This window comes from Neovison vison, chromosome 7, assembly GCF_020171115.1.
Source record: "Neovison vison isolate M4711 chromosome 7, ASM_NN_V1, whole genome shotgun sequence".
Taxonomy (NCBI): Eukaryota; Metazoa; Chordata; class Mammalia; order Carnivora; family Mustelidae; genus Neogale; species Neogale vison.
Genome location: NC_058097.1, coordinates 624,749 through 638,008, shown reverse-complemented (window position 1 = coordinate 638,008; position 13,260 = coordinate 624,749). Strand labels below are relative to the sequence as shown.

Sequence of the window (13,260 nt, the reverse complement as noted above, 5' to 3'; positions counted from 1 at the left end):
AGGGCGCGGTGCGGATGCGGCCCGGGCTGCCCCTGGCGCGGGGAAGGGAGCCGCAGCCCTTCGCCTGACTGACAAAAATCGGGGCGGGAGGCAACCTGAGAGAGGTCTGTGGAAGGCCAGGCTGGCACGTTACGGTGTGAGGCCCAGCGTGCCCGCCGCAGCCGCGCAGGGAGGCCCGTGCCCCGTGCCCGCACCCAGCCGGCCCAGAGCGCGGCGCCCAGGCACTGACCGGTCGAGCTGTCCTCGCTGGACGTGTAGGTCCCCTTGCCCAACAGGAGGTTCACCATGGTCGGGGAGTTGGCCACCTTTAGTGGCGTCTCGCCTTTTCGGTTGCTTTGCTGAGGGTTCCCTCCATACCGTAACAACAGCTTCACCACCTGCAAGACAGCGACAGGCACGTGAGGGAGGGAGCGTCCTGAGGCACCCGAGGGCGCTACCGTGCCCGTCTTTGTAAAACCGTAGCCCGTTCCAACAGCCACCTCCACTGCGACCCCGCCGGGGACCAGAAGCCGGGCCACACGGCACGGCCTGGTGGGCTCTCTGGACCCGAGCCTCCCACGGAAGCAGCCCAGTGGCGTCCCACCCCCTTCCAAGCTCTCTGCCACAGGGAACAGGTCCCAGCGCCCGCGGGCGGCCTCCTCCCTCTCCACGGAGTCCTCGTGTCCCCCAGTCGCCGCACATGCGCCCTCCCCTCCCGCCGCGGATGAGCTGCCATCCGGCAGGGTTCGGTGGACGTGGACAGGTTCTAGAAGTTTAGGGGATGGGGAGGGCGGGGGGTTGACAGAAGAGAGGAAACAAAGACCAAGCTCCTGTAAGCAGGTTTATTTTGCACTTTCGTTTATTTTAGGAAGAAAGATCACCTCCCCCGTGCTCGGTCGCACACAGTCAGGTGCTCCTGCGCCCGCAGACACGAGGGGGACACAGCGGCGCTGGGCTGCAGAGCTACCCGGGACGCAACGGTCTACACCCAGCGGCTGTGCCTCCCGTGTCCGGGCGGCCTGTTCCCTGGACTCAAGTGCAATCCTGAACCCAGTCGAGCTCTGGCCAGAGAACGCAGCGTGGGACGAACCTTTAATGAGGACGGCCTCGTGGTTCACACACCGGTTCTCGCTTAGGACACCGTGGCCTCTGCTGCCGGGGACCCAGCAGCCTGCTCTGGCAATCACTACGTCCTCCAAGTCTGAAACCGACCTCACTGACCCTACAGGCACATGGTGGTGGCCTCTTCCTTTCCACGAGCATCAGGTCCCCTGCAGTGCTGGGACTCTGGTCCCGTGACCCCGCTGTCTGCCCGCGGAGGGCTGCCCCTACTGCTGCAGGCCACCGCATCCCTGGACCCCGTCTGCTAAGACCGACAACACAGGGCAAGCTGCCCTCATGCTCTCTTCCCTCCTGCCTCTGCGGGCATCTCTGAGCCGGGGGGGAAAGGGTTTCTGCTACTCCGAACTCATAGGCCACGGCGCCCCCACGGATCATCCCAGGCCACCACTTCCTGATCCTTTGCTCAACCCCACCTGTGGGGTCCCCTTCCTGTGTGAGGTCCCAGGACGTGGGCAGGGATCTGTCTGGGGGCCACGACACTATATCCCTCTCCACACTTCCGATCTAGCCTGTGGGAGAGCTTCACAGTAATAATTACTGAAGAACAGAGACTCACACGGCACCCGCCCCCTTTCCTCCCCACTCTGTTGGCTACCAGCTCACTGGCAGCCCCTACCCTTGCCCCAGCCCCAGGCCCCCACCCTGGCTATTGTGGGTGGAACCCAGGCATCTTATAAGCTTCCTCAGTACATTCCTGGAACAGGACCCTTAAAAAAAAAAAACCCACAATGCCTTTATCTCACCTAAAAGGTGAGCTGTGATCCCTACCGTCAAGAACATGACCCATGTCTGGATTTCTCCAAGTCGCCGGGGGCGTCTTTTCATTTGGAGCCCCTCCCCCCACTGTGGTGACTTAGCACCTTCCACCGGCTCGTCACACGCTTGGTGCTGCTAGTCCCCTGGCATAGGCCAGAGCCCCCGGGCAGGGCAGCTACGAGGGGGCTGGAGAGGTGCGTGCTGGTCTACAGGCGCTGTTCTGGCCACGGCCCACGGTCGGTCTCTGGCCGGGGCCTCTTCACGATGGTCTGGCAGTGACCGCAGCAAGAGCCTCGCCGTCTCTGTGCGTCTCCTGCTTCAGGCCTGGAGGCACCTGTCTCCCCAGGGGGGCGGAGTCCTCTCGGGGAGACTGTGCACCTGGGCGCTCACTGCTCCCAGACTGGTTGCCACGGTCCGCCGTGCACTGGCTACACCCCTCAGTGCTGCATCACCGCGAACACCCCAGGGGCAGGGACAGGGACCAGGACGGGGCAGGCAGCAGCCCGGAGCCCCTGCGCCGAGGGCCTGGTCATTCACCTGCTAACGCCCAGCCACACCTGTGTGGCCACAGTAAGGCCCTGTCCACAGGCTGCAAGGGGGGTTAGGGGCCACCCAGGTGCTGACCCAGGACCAGCAGAGTGGGCTGGAGGGCAGGGGTGCGGGACGGCGGGGACCATGGGACAGGGGCGTGTGGGGAGGAGCCCACCTTGTAGTGCCCGTTGTTGGCCGCGTCGTGCAGGGGCGTGTCGTCATCCAGGCCCTTGGTGTTCACCTCCGCCCCCGCGGCCAGCAGCTGTTTGGCGACGTCGTAGTAGCCGCGGTTACACGCCTCGTGCAGCGCCGTCCAGCCTGGAAACAGACACTTAGGACCTACGTCATTTAATCCTCACGGACGCCGCTCCCCTGCCGCGGCCGCTCCCTCCAGGGGCCCTGCCGGTGCTGGTGCCCCAGACAGGGAGGCTGCGGGGCGCTGGAAGCCCTTTCCTGGGGCCTCTAGTCTGCTGTGTGATGAGGGGCCCGCCAGTCCTGGAGATGACCCCCCTGCAGGGTCCACTGCGGCAGGAGGCCGGTGAGCACAGCCTTGGCCCAACGCGGCCGGCAACACAGGGGGATGACCCAGGGGAGGCCGAGCAGGCCCGGTGAGGACACGGAGCCTGTTGCCACCGCTGCGGACTTGGGAGGGCGGCCTCGCTGAAGCACGCGGCTCAGGCCACGCAGGAAGCGCTCCCCTGGCGGCCGCTCAAGCTGGAGCCTCCGCGGGTCACCAGGAAGCACGGGCTCAAACGTCGGTGTGCAAACACCGACACGAAGCGCCGTACTTCGGGAAATTCTCATCTAGGAAAACTGCTTTTTTTAAAAAGGTGCTAAATTAAGGGTGGGTCAGACCACAATCCACTAAGGCAGCGGGAAAAATCTAGACGGGGTGTCATGAAGACTGCTCTGCTCGCCTACGTCGCTCCGCACGCAGAGCGGACAGGGCTGGGACCTGCGGCCACCACAGCGGAGCAGCGCGCGGCACCGGGATCCCGCACACACGGGCCACCCGGACGCAGGCCCAGGCCCTTCAGGGAAATCAAGCGCAGCTGTCTCCGGCCAGGGGTCCGGGTGGGGGCGCGAAGCTGGACGGCCGTCCTCAGGGACAGGGCAGGCTCAGGGAGGGGCAGCTTCTGCCCACCTCTGCCAGGAGCAGACCCCTGGCCCTCAGCACGGAGGTAGTGATACACTCCCCAATTCTCATTAGAATCACGAAAACTCAGAAAATGATCTTATTTTGAAATATTCCCCGAAGGATGGGTTCTTCCTCCTCAGAAATGGCAAATTATACTGGCCTGAGAGTCGGACCTACATCCCCCGCCCCCACTGACCCCCAGGCCCAGGCGGCACCCTCGGAGACCTGGAGGTCGCTGGCTCGGCCCGAGGGCTCCCTGGAGGTGGGGGCGCAGCCTCCCGGCCCGCGAGCGCTCACCTGCGAAGTCCTTGACGTTGACGTCCGCACCCTCGCCGATGAGCTCCTTGATGCGCCGGGCGTCGCCGCGGATGGCCGCACGGTGCAGCCGGGTCTCTCCACGCTCGTTCCGCTTGTTCACTTTGTCTTTGGTTTTTGAGGCAGAGTTAGGCGTCCCCTTCTGACACACTGTCGACTGGGAGGGGTGCTTTGGTGTTGTGTCTACTGCAGGCCAAGGACAGGACGAGCGGGGGCGTCAGCAGGGGGCGGCCTGCCACAGAAGCCTCTAGGACCGGGGCCGTTTCCTCGCGGGAAGGGGGACGCCCCCGCACAGGCGCCCGTGCCCAGGACTACCCCAGCCTGGGGCTCACCTGGGCTGTTGGCGGACTCCTCGGCAGTCATCTGCATGAGGAGAGCCACCTGCTGGCGCTCGGAGAGGGGGTAGCCGGCTCGGATCCCGGACAGCCCCATGCCAAATAGCAGTCCGGCCTTCCGGGTGACGGGCTCCTTCTTGATCCTCTTCCGCTCAGGACCCTGCTTCTCTGGAGGCGGTGGAGACAGGGGAGAGTTCATGCCGCCCCGTCCTCAGAACCCGAGCCTCCCCTGGCGCCACGGAGCCCCTGCCTCCCACCGCACAGCTCAAAGGGGACGGGCAAGAGCAGAGGGGGCAGCTCCGTGCCGCCCGGCGTCACCTCCGGCGGGAACAGAGACCGTTTCGACACCGCGTGATCGGCCGCCGAAGCCTCTCCGCCTCGGCCCCCACCGACCGTTCGCTGCGCTCAGGTGCCTCCCCACTCGGCCCGCCGCACGCCAGGCGGTGGGACGGCCCCTCACCGGTGTCCCGGTCCACACAGGACAGGTGTCCGTCCATTAACTGCCGTGTGCACACTCCGAGGCCTCCTTCCCCGTCCCGCCTCCACACAGTGCAGGTATAAACGGCAAACACAGTTCAGAAATACATAAACAGAGCGAGGCCGACTCGTGAGTACTGTACCTTTCTTCTTGCTTCTAGGGACCTCCATTTCAGGCCATGGCCCTTCGAGGAGCGAACCAGCCTTGCAGTACCACGACATGGACTGAGCTGGAGGCATCTAAAGGCATCAACACAGAGCACTAACCAGATACGATGGAACAGCTCGGCCGTTCCGTGTCCGCCTCCTCGGGGCGTGCACATCCTCGGCGGTCTGACCCGCGACAAAGCACCCTGCCAACCCTGAGCACGAGCGCGGGGTGCTGCTTCGAGAAGAGGCAGGGGTGGGGGAGAGAACACACCCCCCCCAAACTCCACGAGCCAGGAGCCAACGCTGCCCCTCCTGCCGGGAATTAGGGATCCACCGGAAGCCTTGACCCTCCCCACACTGCCCTGCGTGTGCTGGGGGTGGGGGTGGGGAGCCTTGTGCAGGGAACTGGGGTGGTCAGAGGGCATTCTAGGTCACGGGGTGCAAACTGCAGCCAGGGAAGAAGGGTCACCATGGGAGACTCGGGTCCCTAACACTCTTCTCTGGGGGGAGGGGGATTTCCTCCTGCTTTCCACTCAGCGCGCCGGAGAGCGGGCTAGCTGGCTGGGTCTGTCCTTGGGAGAGAAGGGCCAGACAGACTCCTGTTCGCTTGCCTGCCCCACCCCAGGGCGGCACCCCCAGCCCCACAGATGCGGCACTGTACATCTTCCATAGCTGCTCTCTCCTGAGAAAGCCGTGCTGTGCTGGAACGTGGTTCCCCGGGCACCACAAGCCACGACCAGCAAGTCAGCTTCCAACCCGCTCACCAGCCATAGTCCAAGAGAGGCAGTAAATTCCAGAACATTCCTCCTTGTGACCACAGACCCCACTCAGGCCCGCCGTCCCGTTCCACCTGCACGCTGGCAGAGGCGGGGCGAGCACCTGCTCACGAGGAGCCCGGCCCCAGGCCCTCCTAGGCTCCCAAGCAGTTACACCGCACTTCCGCAGTGACTCGGGGCCACAGAGCCCAAGTCGGGCCCTTGGTTTTAAAGCTCTCACGGCTGAGGGCTGAGTACGCCGCGGACCACCTCTGGGTGCAGCCCACCTCGCTGCCACCTTCTCTGCTTCTCTCTCTGCCACGCGCAGCTCCTGGACATGTTCCCGTGTACAAACACGGACAGAAACAGGACCCCCAACCTAGCACGTCCGCGCCGGCTGGCTGCTCCAGGACGTTCTAGGACGGCCCTGCCGATGCAGGGTCTCCAGCGCAGGGCTCTGGGCACTAGAACGTTCCCACACTCTGCAGTCTGGACCCAGTTTCCACCCAGCCTCCCAGGACCACCAGAGCCTCTCGGGCCCCTACCCAAGGTGCCCCCCACTGAGCATACACAGTTCAGGTCGCTGATGCCTCCCCCCAGGGAGTGGACACAGAAAGCCACAGGCAGGAGGAAGGAGGAATGCGGAGCTCAGAGACACGTGCGGTGCTGAGGATTCCTGGTCACGGGGGCAGAGGACAGAGCCAGGGGCCCGGCCCTGCTCTCTGCTGCAGTGAGCCCAGGGAGGGGCAAGGCAGGGTCAGGCAGATACACGTGATGATACAGGCGCAGCTCCCTTCCAAGCTGGAGAGGCAAGAGACGCACTTCCCTTGAGTGGCAGCTGAAAGCCACCGGCCTTTTGCCCAAAGGGGCTTCTGCAGTAACAGACTGTGCCCCACACCACAGAGCAGGACACGACAGCACCAGGCCCACAGGATCACGTGTAGCATGTGGAGACATAGCGTGCAGGGGGGCCCTGGGCCCCAGAGGGCCTCCCTGCCTCCATGGCCAGGAGCCCTAGACAACGCTGGAAAATGCTAAGGGACACGGAAGGCAATGACACCCCCTCCTGGTGGGAGGGGCCCGACAGCCCACGTTCCCACACAGCTCTCCCAGAGCACAAGTGGGACGTCATATGTAACCCATCTTGCAAAAGGCCCGTGTCTTGCTGGTGACACGTGGTTCTCCAGCAGCACCTGCCCCTCCGAGCATCCAGAGGGCCGGAGTCCAGCCCCGCCGCGTGTACCTTCGCCTGAGGGAGCCCAGGGAAGCCGGCCCAGAGGAAGCAGACTTCTGGCCAGAGGAGCCAAGCAACACAGGGCCAGGCCTGCTGCCCCTCTTGGAGCTGCTGCGCTGCTGTGCCTGAGACGTGGGGTCCACAGGAGGGGGAGCGGGGTGCATAACCTGTCTCGCGGCCCACCCCCACCCCCGCTGGGCGGCACCCCTGCAGAGCAGAGCAGCAGCCGTGACCCACAGCGACCTCTCCAAACAAGGCCCTCCGGCACCCGCTCGTTTGTGTTTCTAATGTCCAACGGAAGCCAAGGAGGACGAAGGCCATCCCCCAGTCGTGGAGCAGACACTGGTCGGCCGAGGCCCACAGCACGGACATGCTTCTAGGTGCCACAAAGGCTCAGCAGAGGCCCAGAGAAGGCAGCCCAGATATCCCTCGGGAAGCACGCGGCCCACCGTCCCAAGACTGGAGCGGGGCCACATTGTCCCGTGGGTCGTGCCCTTCCAGGCTGTCCATCTCCCTCATCCCCGCCATGTTCCTGGGGTTCAGACTGTGGCTGGCAGAGGGCGACAGTTTCACAGAAGCCTGGACAGTCCCCTGTGCCACTGTCAGGGCACCACGCGGACAGGGCGCCGCTGGGCAGGTCTACGGTATGAGCTTGTGGTGGTCTGTGGCGCTGGTGCCGCACCACGTCGCCCTTCTCGGGTGCAGCCCCCGAGCTGGCAAGTGCAGGGGACCCCACCCTCCGCGGCCGGTCCCAGCGGTCACCCCCTTCCCCAGCTGGGCCTTCTGGGACACAGCACCACAGCTGCAGTGGGGTTTCCCAGGGTGGGGTCCTGAGGGACCTCGGTTTCCAGACTCCGCGTCCTGCCACCACGCAGCTTTCCTCCCTGGAACCTTCCTCCCTGGGAGCTGCCAGGCCTCGGGCCTCCGCGGCCCCTCGGCACCCGCTGTCCCTACCATCCCGTCATCACGCGCGTCTGTGTCCCCACCAGTGTTCTGCCCACAGCAACCGCACCTCCACGCCCGACGGCCTGCACAAGCGCCAGGGGCTCTGCCGTCCCAGGACCCTCCGGAGGCCTTCTCGCGACAGCCTGAGCCTCTTTCCCGCGTCCTGTCTTTTGCTCTTTCTCTTCTGCAGTCCAGGCGATTTCCGTGGTTTTACCTGCCAACCCACAAATTCTTCCTCATGGCCTACGTAATGAGTCACATACATCATCTGTCCGCTGGAGCTTTCGTTGGCATTTTGTTTCCGTTTATCCCATTTTACAATCCCACGTGGTAGTCTCCAGCAGCATCTCGTTCCCCGCTGGTGCTTTCAGCTTCTCCTTTACTGCTCCTGCTGGTTCCTGTTCTCTACGCAGCACCCACACGCGAGGTCCCTGGGGCTGGCTCCCCTCCTCGTGCTCTGTGCTTCTGACCCGGTACTCATCCGAACCCTGGGGTCCAGAAACCACATGGAAGCCCATCTCTCCAGAGAGGACTGGCTTTTGCTCTGATCTGGGACTGGATGGAGGGAGAGGCGTCCCCAACAGCACAGGGCGGCCCACGACCTGGTCCCAGCCTTGCAGAGGGGAGGCTGCAAGGTGTTCATCTCTGGGGACACCTCTCAAAGCCCCTCGCCAGATCTGGGATGGGGTCTTCTTCCTGCCCGAGGCGTCCCAAGTGTGCCGCTCGTGGGCATGTCCACGTGGCCCCGACAGACCCGCAGTGGCCCAACGCCGACTGTTCCTGACTCCTGGGGACTCTGTGCGCTCAGGGACCCCATCTCTGACTTCCGGGCTGTTGTAGCTGATGGCTCTTCCAGGAGACAGTCCACCAAGCTGCCCAGAAGGGAAATCTGCAGCCCCACATCCCACCCTGACTCTGCATCAGCACTGCTGGGACCGCATGGCCCATGAGAGCATTTGGGGGCCCAGCCCCGTCAGGAGAAAGCCTTCCACACCAGTCACGAGGCCCGGCATGAAGAGTCCACGAAGAACCACTTCCAGTGGGGCAGCCCACACGCCGGAGGCGATCCACACCAGGCCAGGAGCTGCGAGGGGCTTGTCTCTGCCCCAAGTCTCACACTCGGTTCTCCAAGCACAGCAAGACCAGGATCCAAGCTCCCACACAACCCGTGTGGGGCCTGTGACTTGTGACTGGCTCTTCCCTCCTCCTTCAGAAAATCACCGCGACTGATCGCGCAGTCAAGACAGAGGACCTTCAGCAAGCCCCGGCTTCTCTGGTCTCCATCTCCTCTGTCCAAGAAGGCGGGGGTCTAGGGTCCCTCTGACATCTGCCTTCTCCTCCCAGGCCACAGCTGCGTGGCTCTACAGCTGCGTTTCCTCTTCTCTGGAACAGGGCGACCACACCAGCCCTGCAGGCGCTGCAGAGTTCGGTGAGGGCTGCTGCGGCCGTGAGGAGGGAGCCGGGGTGTGAGGAAGGACGCCAGCCTGAAAGGCCCACACGACCCAGGCGCCAACCACTGCCCCCACCTTTCGTGGCACCAAAGCACAGTGAGAACTTTTAAAAAATTAAATGAGGGACGCCCGGGTGGCCAGTTGGATGAGCGGCTGCCTCCAGCTCAGGTCATGGTCCCAGCATCCTGGGGTCGAGTCCCATATCAGGCTCCCTGCTCGGCGGGGAGCCTGTTTCTCCCTCTCTCTCTGCCTGCCTGTGCTCACTCTCGCTGACAAATAAATAAGTAAAATCTTAAAAAAAATAAAATGAAGTAAACCACATCCCAACCTGCACGGATGTATGAACGTGCCACCAATCCTGCCAGTCCTGGGCCCGTCCACACGAGCCCCTGACCGCCCCTCGATGCCTGCCTCTGCTCTGACCTGGGAGACCAGCAGGCTCCCCCGGGAAGGTTCTCGAGCCCACAGCCAGCTTCCCCGGAGGCGGCCCCGTATCGAGTCTGCTCTGCACCCTGTCCGCAATCAGCCACGGTCCGGGGAGTGCTCCCTGTGAGTCACAGAACCCAGGGTGGTTCTGAGGGCCCAGGTTACCTACGCTGTGTGGACAGCAGGGGCCCCGAGAACAGCCACAATCCTGCAGATTCCCTCCTACTCCACACGTGGGGGACACTGGGAATTTCAGGTAGAAAGAGACTTCCTTGGCCGATCCACGTTCCCCTCTGTACGTACAGGAAGAAGCTGCTCCAGTTTAGGGAGGACAATGACAGAGAAACGGGGTCATCGTGGGTGGCGTGTGCCCTCTCCAGCCCGAGGCTCCCACCGCAGCGGCGCTCCCCAGCGGCACAGGCAGTGACCCCTGAATAAGCAAGTGAGCGGAGAAGCCCTTCCCCATCAGGCACGTGTCCCTCGGGCGCGCAGCAGCACGGGGGTCCCGGTTCCCTGGAGCCCGCAGACACGGGCAGCGGAGCCGCAATCTCTCCTCCGACGGGAGACGGCCCCCTCCAGTCTGGCAGAACAGGGATGACCGGGATTTCAGCGAGCACATGACCATACCCAAATCCCTAAGACGGAGTGGACGAGTGGATTACACGTCCGCACTGCTAGTAAACACCCAGATACAGGACGCCAGCCTCTCACTCTTCAGATAAAACCAAAGTAAGAGAAACCTAATTTGCCGTGACTCCGAAGAAACCTTCAGGTGGTGAGACCCAGCAGCTCTGGCTCCTGACGCCTCTGACACGGCAGCCCTCTGAAGCGGGAGCCCGTGTGGCCTTGGGGACAGGCAGCGCCCACCCTGGTGGCTCAGCAGCGGGTGGCACAGCTCTCGCCAGAGTAAGGGGCGGAGACTGCACCCGAGCAGGAGGCTCACGAAGGAGCCTGCCACAGGCGGGTGCGCACAGAAACCACCTGGAAGTTGCCTCACAGACTTGTTCAAGAGTCGAGAGGAAATTTAAACATCAAGAAATAAAAGAGCAGAATCTGAATTGTAGCCATCACATGACCTCCTCACGCGGCGGACATGCGGCACTTGCCAGGCGGGCGTGGGGCCGCGGGGCCCGAGGTCACCTGCCCGGGAGCCGCCTCCCCCAGCAGCCACGGGAAGAGCCTGCCGGGGGCCGGGGGCTCGTTTCTCCCAGACCAGACGCCGCAAGCACACGCCGCCCGCCAGCCGCAGCAGGCCACGCTCGGAGACGCGCAGGGGCCGGAGCTTCCGGAAGGACGAGCTGTCCAGGGTGCTACGCAGGCAGCCAGAGAGACAAACCACCTGCGGGAGACCAGTGTCCCCGGCCGGGATGCAGACCGGGGCCGGCTCTTGTTGGCTGTGCCGCCGCCAGGCCTGACGAAGCCGGGCGGACGGAGGGTGCCTCCTGGGGGTCGGGGACACAGGACAACGTTCTCAGGCAGCTCGGCGGTCCCTGGGCCGAGGGTCAGCAGCCTCCTCCCACCCGGGGGGCACAGCTGAGGAAAGCCACTATTGGCCACACAGAACTCCGGGTTCTGGAGCCTTCTGCCGTGTTCCCCTCTCCGCGAGCACAGGGCTGCCAGCAGAGGGCGCCGGAGGGACACGGCAGGAGCAGGGGCGGGGGCGGCGGGCCCCGTCAGCACACCCTGGAGTCGGCAGCTCAGGCGCCCGCCGCAGAGCCAGCGCCCGCACAGGTGTTCTGCTCCCGACCCCGCAGGCCCAGCCACGGGCCCCAGCAGACCCCTCCCAGTGCCACACGGGACACACCGAGCGGCAAGTGCCAGCGGCTCCCGAGTCCTGCGCGACACGCCCACAGAGAAAACGCAGCTGTGCTCAAAGCAGACCCATGGGGTGCACAGGCCGCCCCCATAGGCTGGTGACAGCATCAGGGCAAGCACCGTGCGCGCGTTCAGACGTCTGCAACACAGTCCTGGCCTGGAGACCTCGTGCTCAAAATGATCCTCACCCCACGGCCACTCCCTCCCTGCGCTCACCCAGACCCGAGCCTGCAGGCGCCCCGGAGAACCGTGCAGGTCCGGGTGAGTCACCTGGTGGTCCCCGGCTAAGATGGGGGCCATCAAGAGATGGACGCTTTAAGGCCTGCTGGAAACACGAACCTAAGAAGGCAACGTGACTACGGACTGCGCATCACAAAGAAATCCCGACCAACCAGAGCAGAGTGGGCCGCTGCCCTGCCCCAGAGTGGGCTCCGCTGGAAGGAGAAGCCCCATCACGGTCTCCTGAACTCACAGCAAGGCTGCTGGGGAATTTACAGGAACGTCCCAGAGGCCGGACAGCAAGCTTAGACCCCCGCCATCCAGAGAGCTCGTGACCAAGCCAGGCCCTCTGCAACCAGAACAGCTAGAGGCACGGAAAACAGGAGGGAGGGTTTCCAGGCCAGTCTGATTTCCTGCAGACCAAAAGCCCGACTCCCAGAATCTCTGCGGGGCCCTCCGTTCCGGCAAGAGCCCAGCGTCCACGTGCATCCACAGGCTCCCCTACTTGCTCACCCACCCCCTCCTGTCCCCCCTGTGCCAGCACAGCCACAGCAGCCATGGGCTCAGTCACACCCCTGCGAAGGGTCCCTGGGGGCCATGACACCGTCGTCATACGCTAGCTGGCAGAACCGAACGCATTTCCCTGGCTTTTAACGAACCAGACGTGTGCACGCGGAGCACCCACAGAGGGTGCTGGCGGAGGGACCTGTGGCCTCAGGAATAAAAGCCAGGGCACACATTTCCAGGCTGTTCCCTCGGCCATTTCTCCCGATTTTCACACACGCTCATCTAGTGTCAGTCCCTGTCACTGTCCTGCTACCTGACACGGACCCTCGTGTGCAGGAAGCCCCCCACCCCCATCCTGGCGGGGCCTCTGCTCCTTGTCCTACAGCTGCGAGCACGGTGTGGCGGGTTCACCGCAGGTTCTGTGGCTCCGTGGGAATTCTGGGCTCCTCTTGCCCCTGCCTGTGACAGGCGTGCACATCGGCAGAGCGGTCAGAGGACCAGCAGGCCAGGAAGGGCCCTGAGCCCCAGGCTCAAGAAGGAGAGACAGGGGGCACCTGGGTGGCTCAGTGGGTTAAAGCCTCTGCCTTCAGCTCAGGTCATCACCTCAGGGTCCTAAGATCGAGCCCCAAGTCAGGTTCTCTGCTCAGCGGGGAGCCTGCTTCCCCCCCACCCCGCCTACTTCTGATCTCTGTCTGTCAAATAAGTAAATAAAATTAAAAAAAAAAAAGAGGAGGAGAAACAGTCTGGGCTGGTAGGAGAAAGGCCGGGTTCCTGCCTAGCCCCAGGAGCTGTCCGACACGGCACCAACGCAGACGCGCACGTGCCCAGCATCACTAGCCCCTGCACGCACGCACACGCTTACGGCCCTGCTCTGCCCCCAGGCCCCACAGGCAGGAAAGAGCACTGGCCCCCGCTCACTCGGTGAGTTCCCTCTGGCTTTTACTTCGAACACCTGGATTTAACTTGCGTGCTTCTGCAGCCCTAAGGGAAAACATGCTTATCCTGCAGCGCAAGATGTCCAGGGGACTGAGCAGAGCACAGGGGGCCTGGGAACCAGGGTAGAGGAGCCCACACTCATGCCCACAGCTGGGCACACACCGGGAGC

General features: G+C 63.9%; 1 protein-coding gene across 6 annotated transcripts in view; it reads right to left on the bottom strand.

Annotated features, from left to right (window-relative positions):
* Nucleotides 1-13,260, bottom strand: part of ANKRD11 (ankyrin repeat domain 11) — a 172,194-nt gene that overhangs the window by 12,475 nt on the left and 146,459 nt on the right. For 4 of the 6 annotated variants that reach the window (XM_044255538.1, XM_044255540.1, XM_044255539.1 and 1 more), the window contains exons 5-8: nucleotides 4,174-4,344; nucleotides 3,824-4,027; nucleotides 2,564-2,706; nucleotides 230-377 (exon numbers count right to left, since the gene is read on the bottom strand). In XM_044255538.1, the coding sequence (XP_044111473.1) occupies nucleotides 230-377; nucleotides 2,564-2,706; nucleotides 3,824-4,027; nucleotides 4,174-4,344 (666 nt within the window). Of the gene's footprint in view, nucleotides 1-229; nucleotides 378-2,563; nucleotides 2,707-3,823; nucleotides 4,028-4,173; nucleotides 4,345-4,796; nucleotides 4,894-13,260 lie in introns of all 6 variants that reach the window. The other 2 variants (XM_044255542.1, XM_044255543.1) reach the window with 1 other exon arrangement.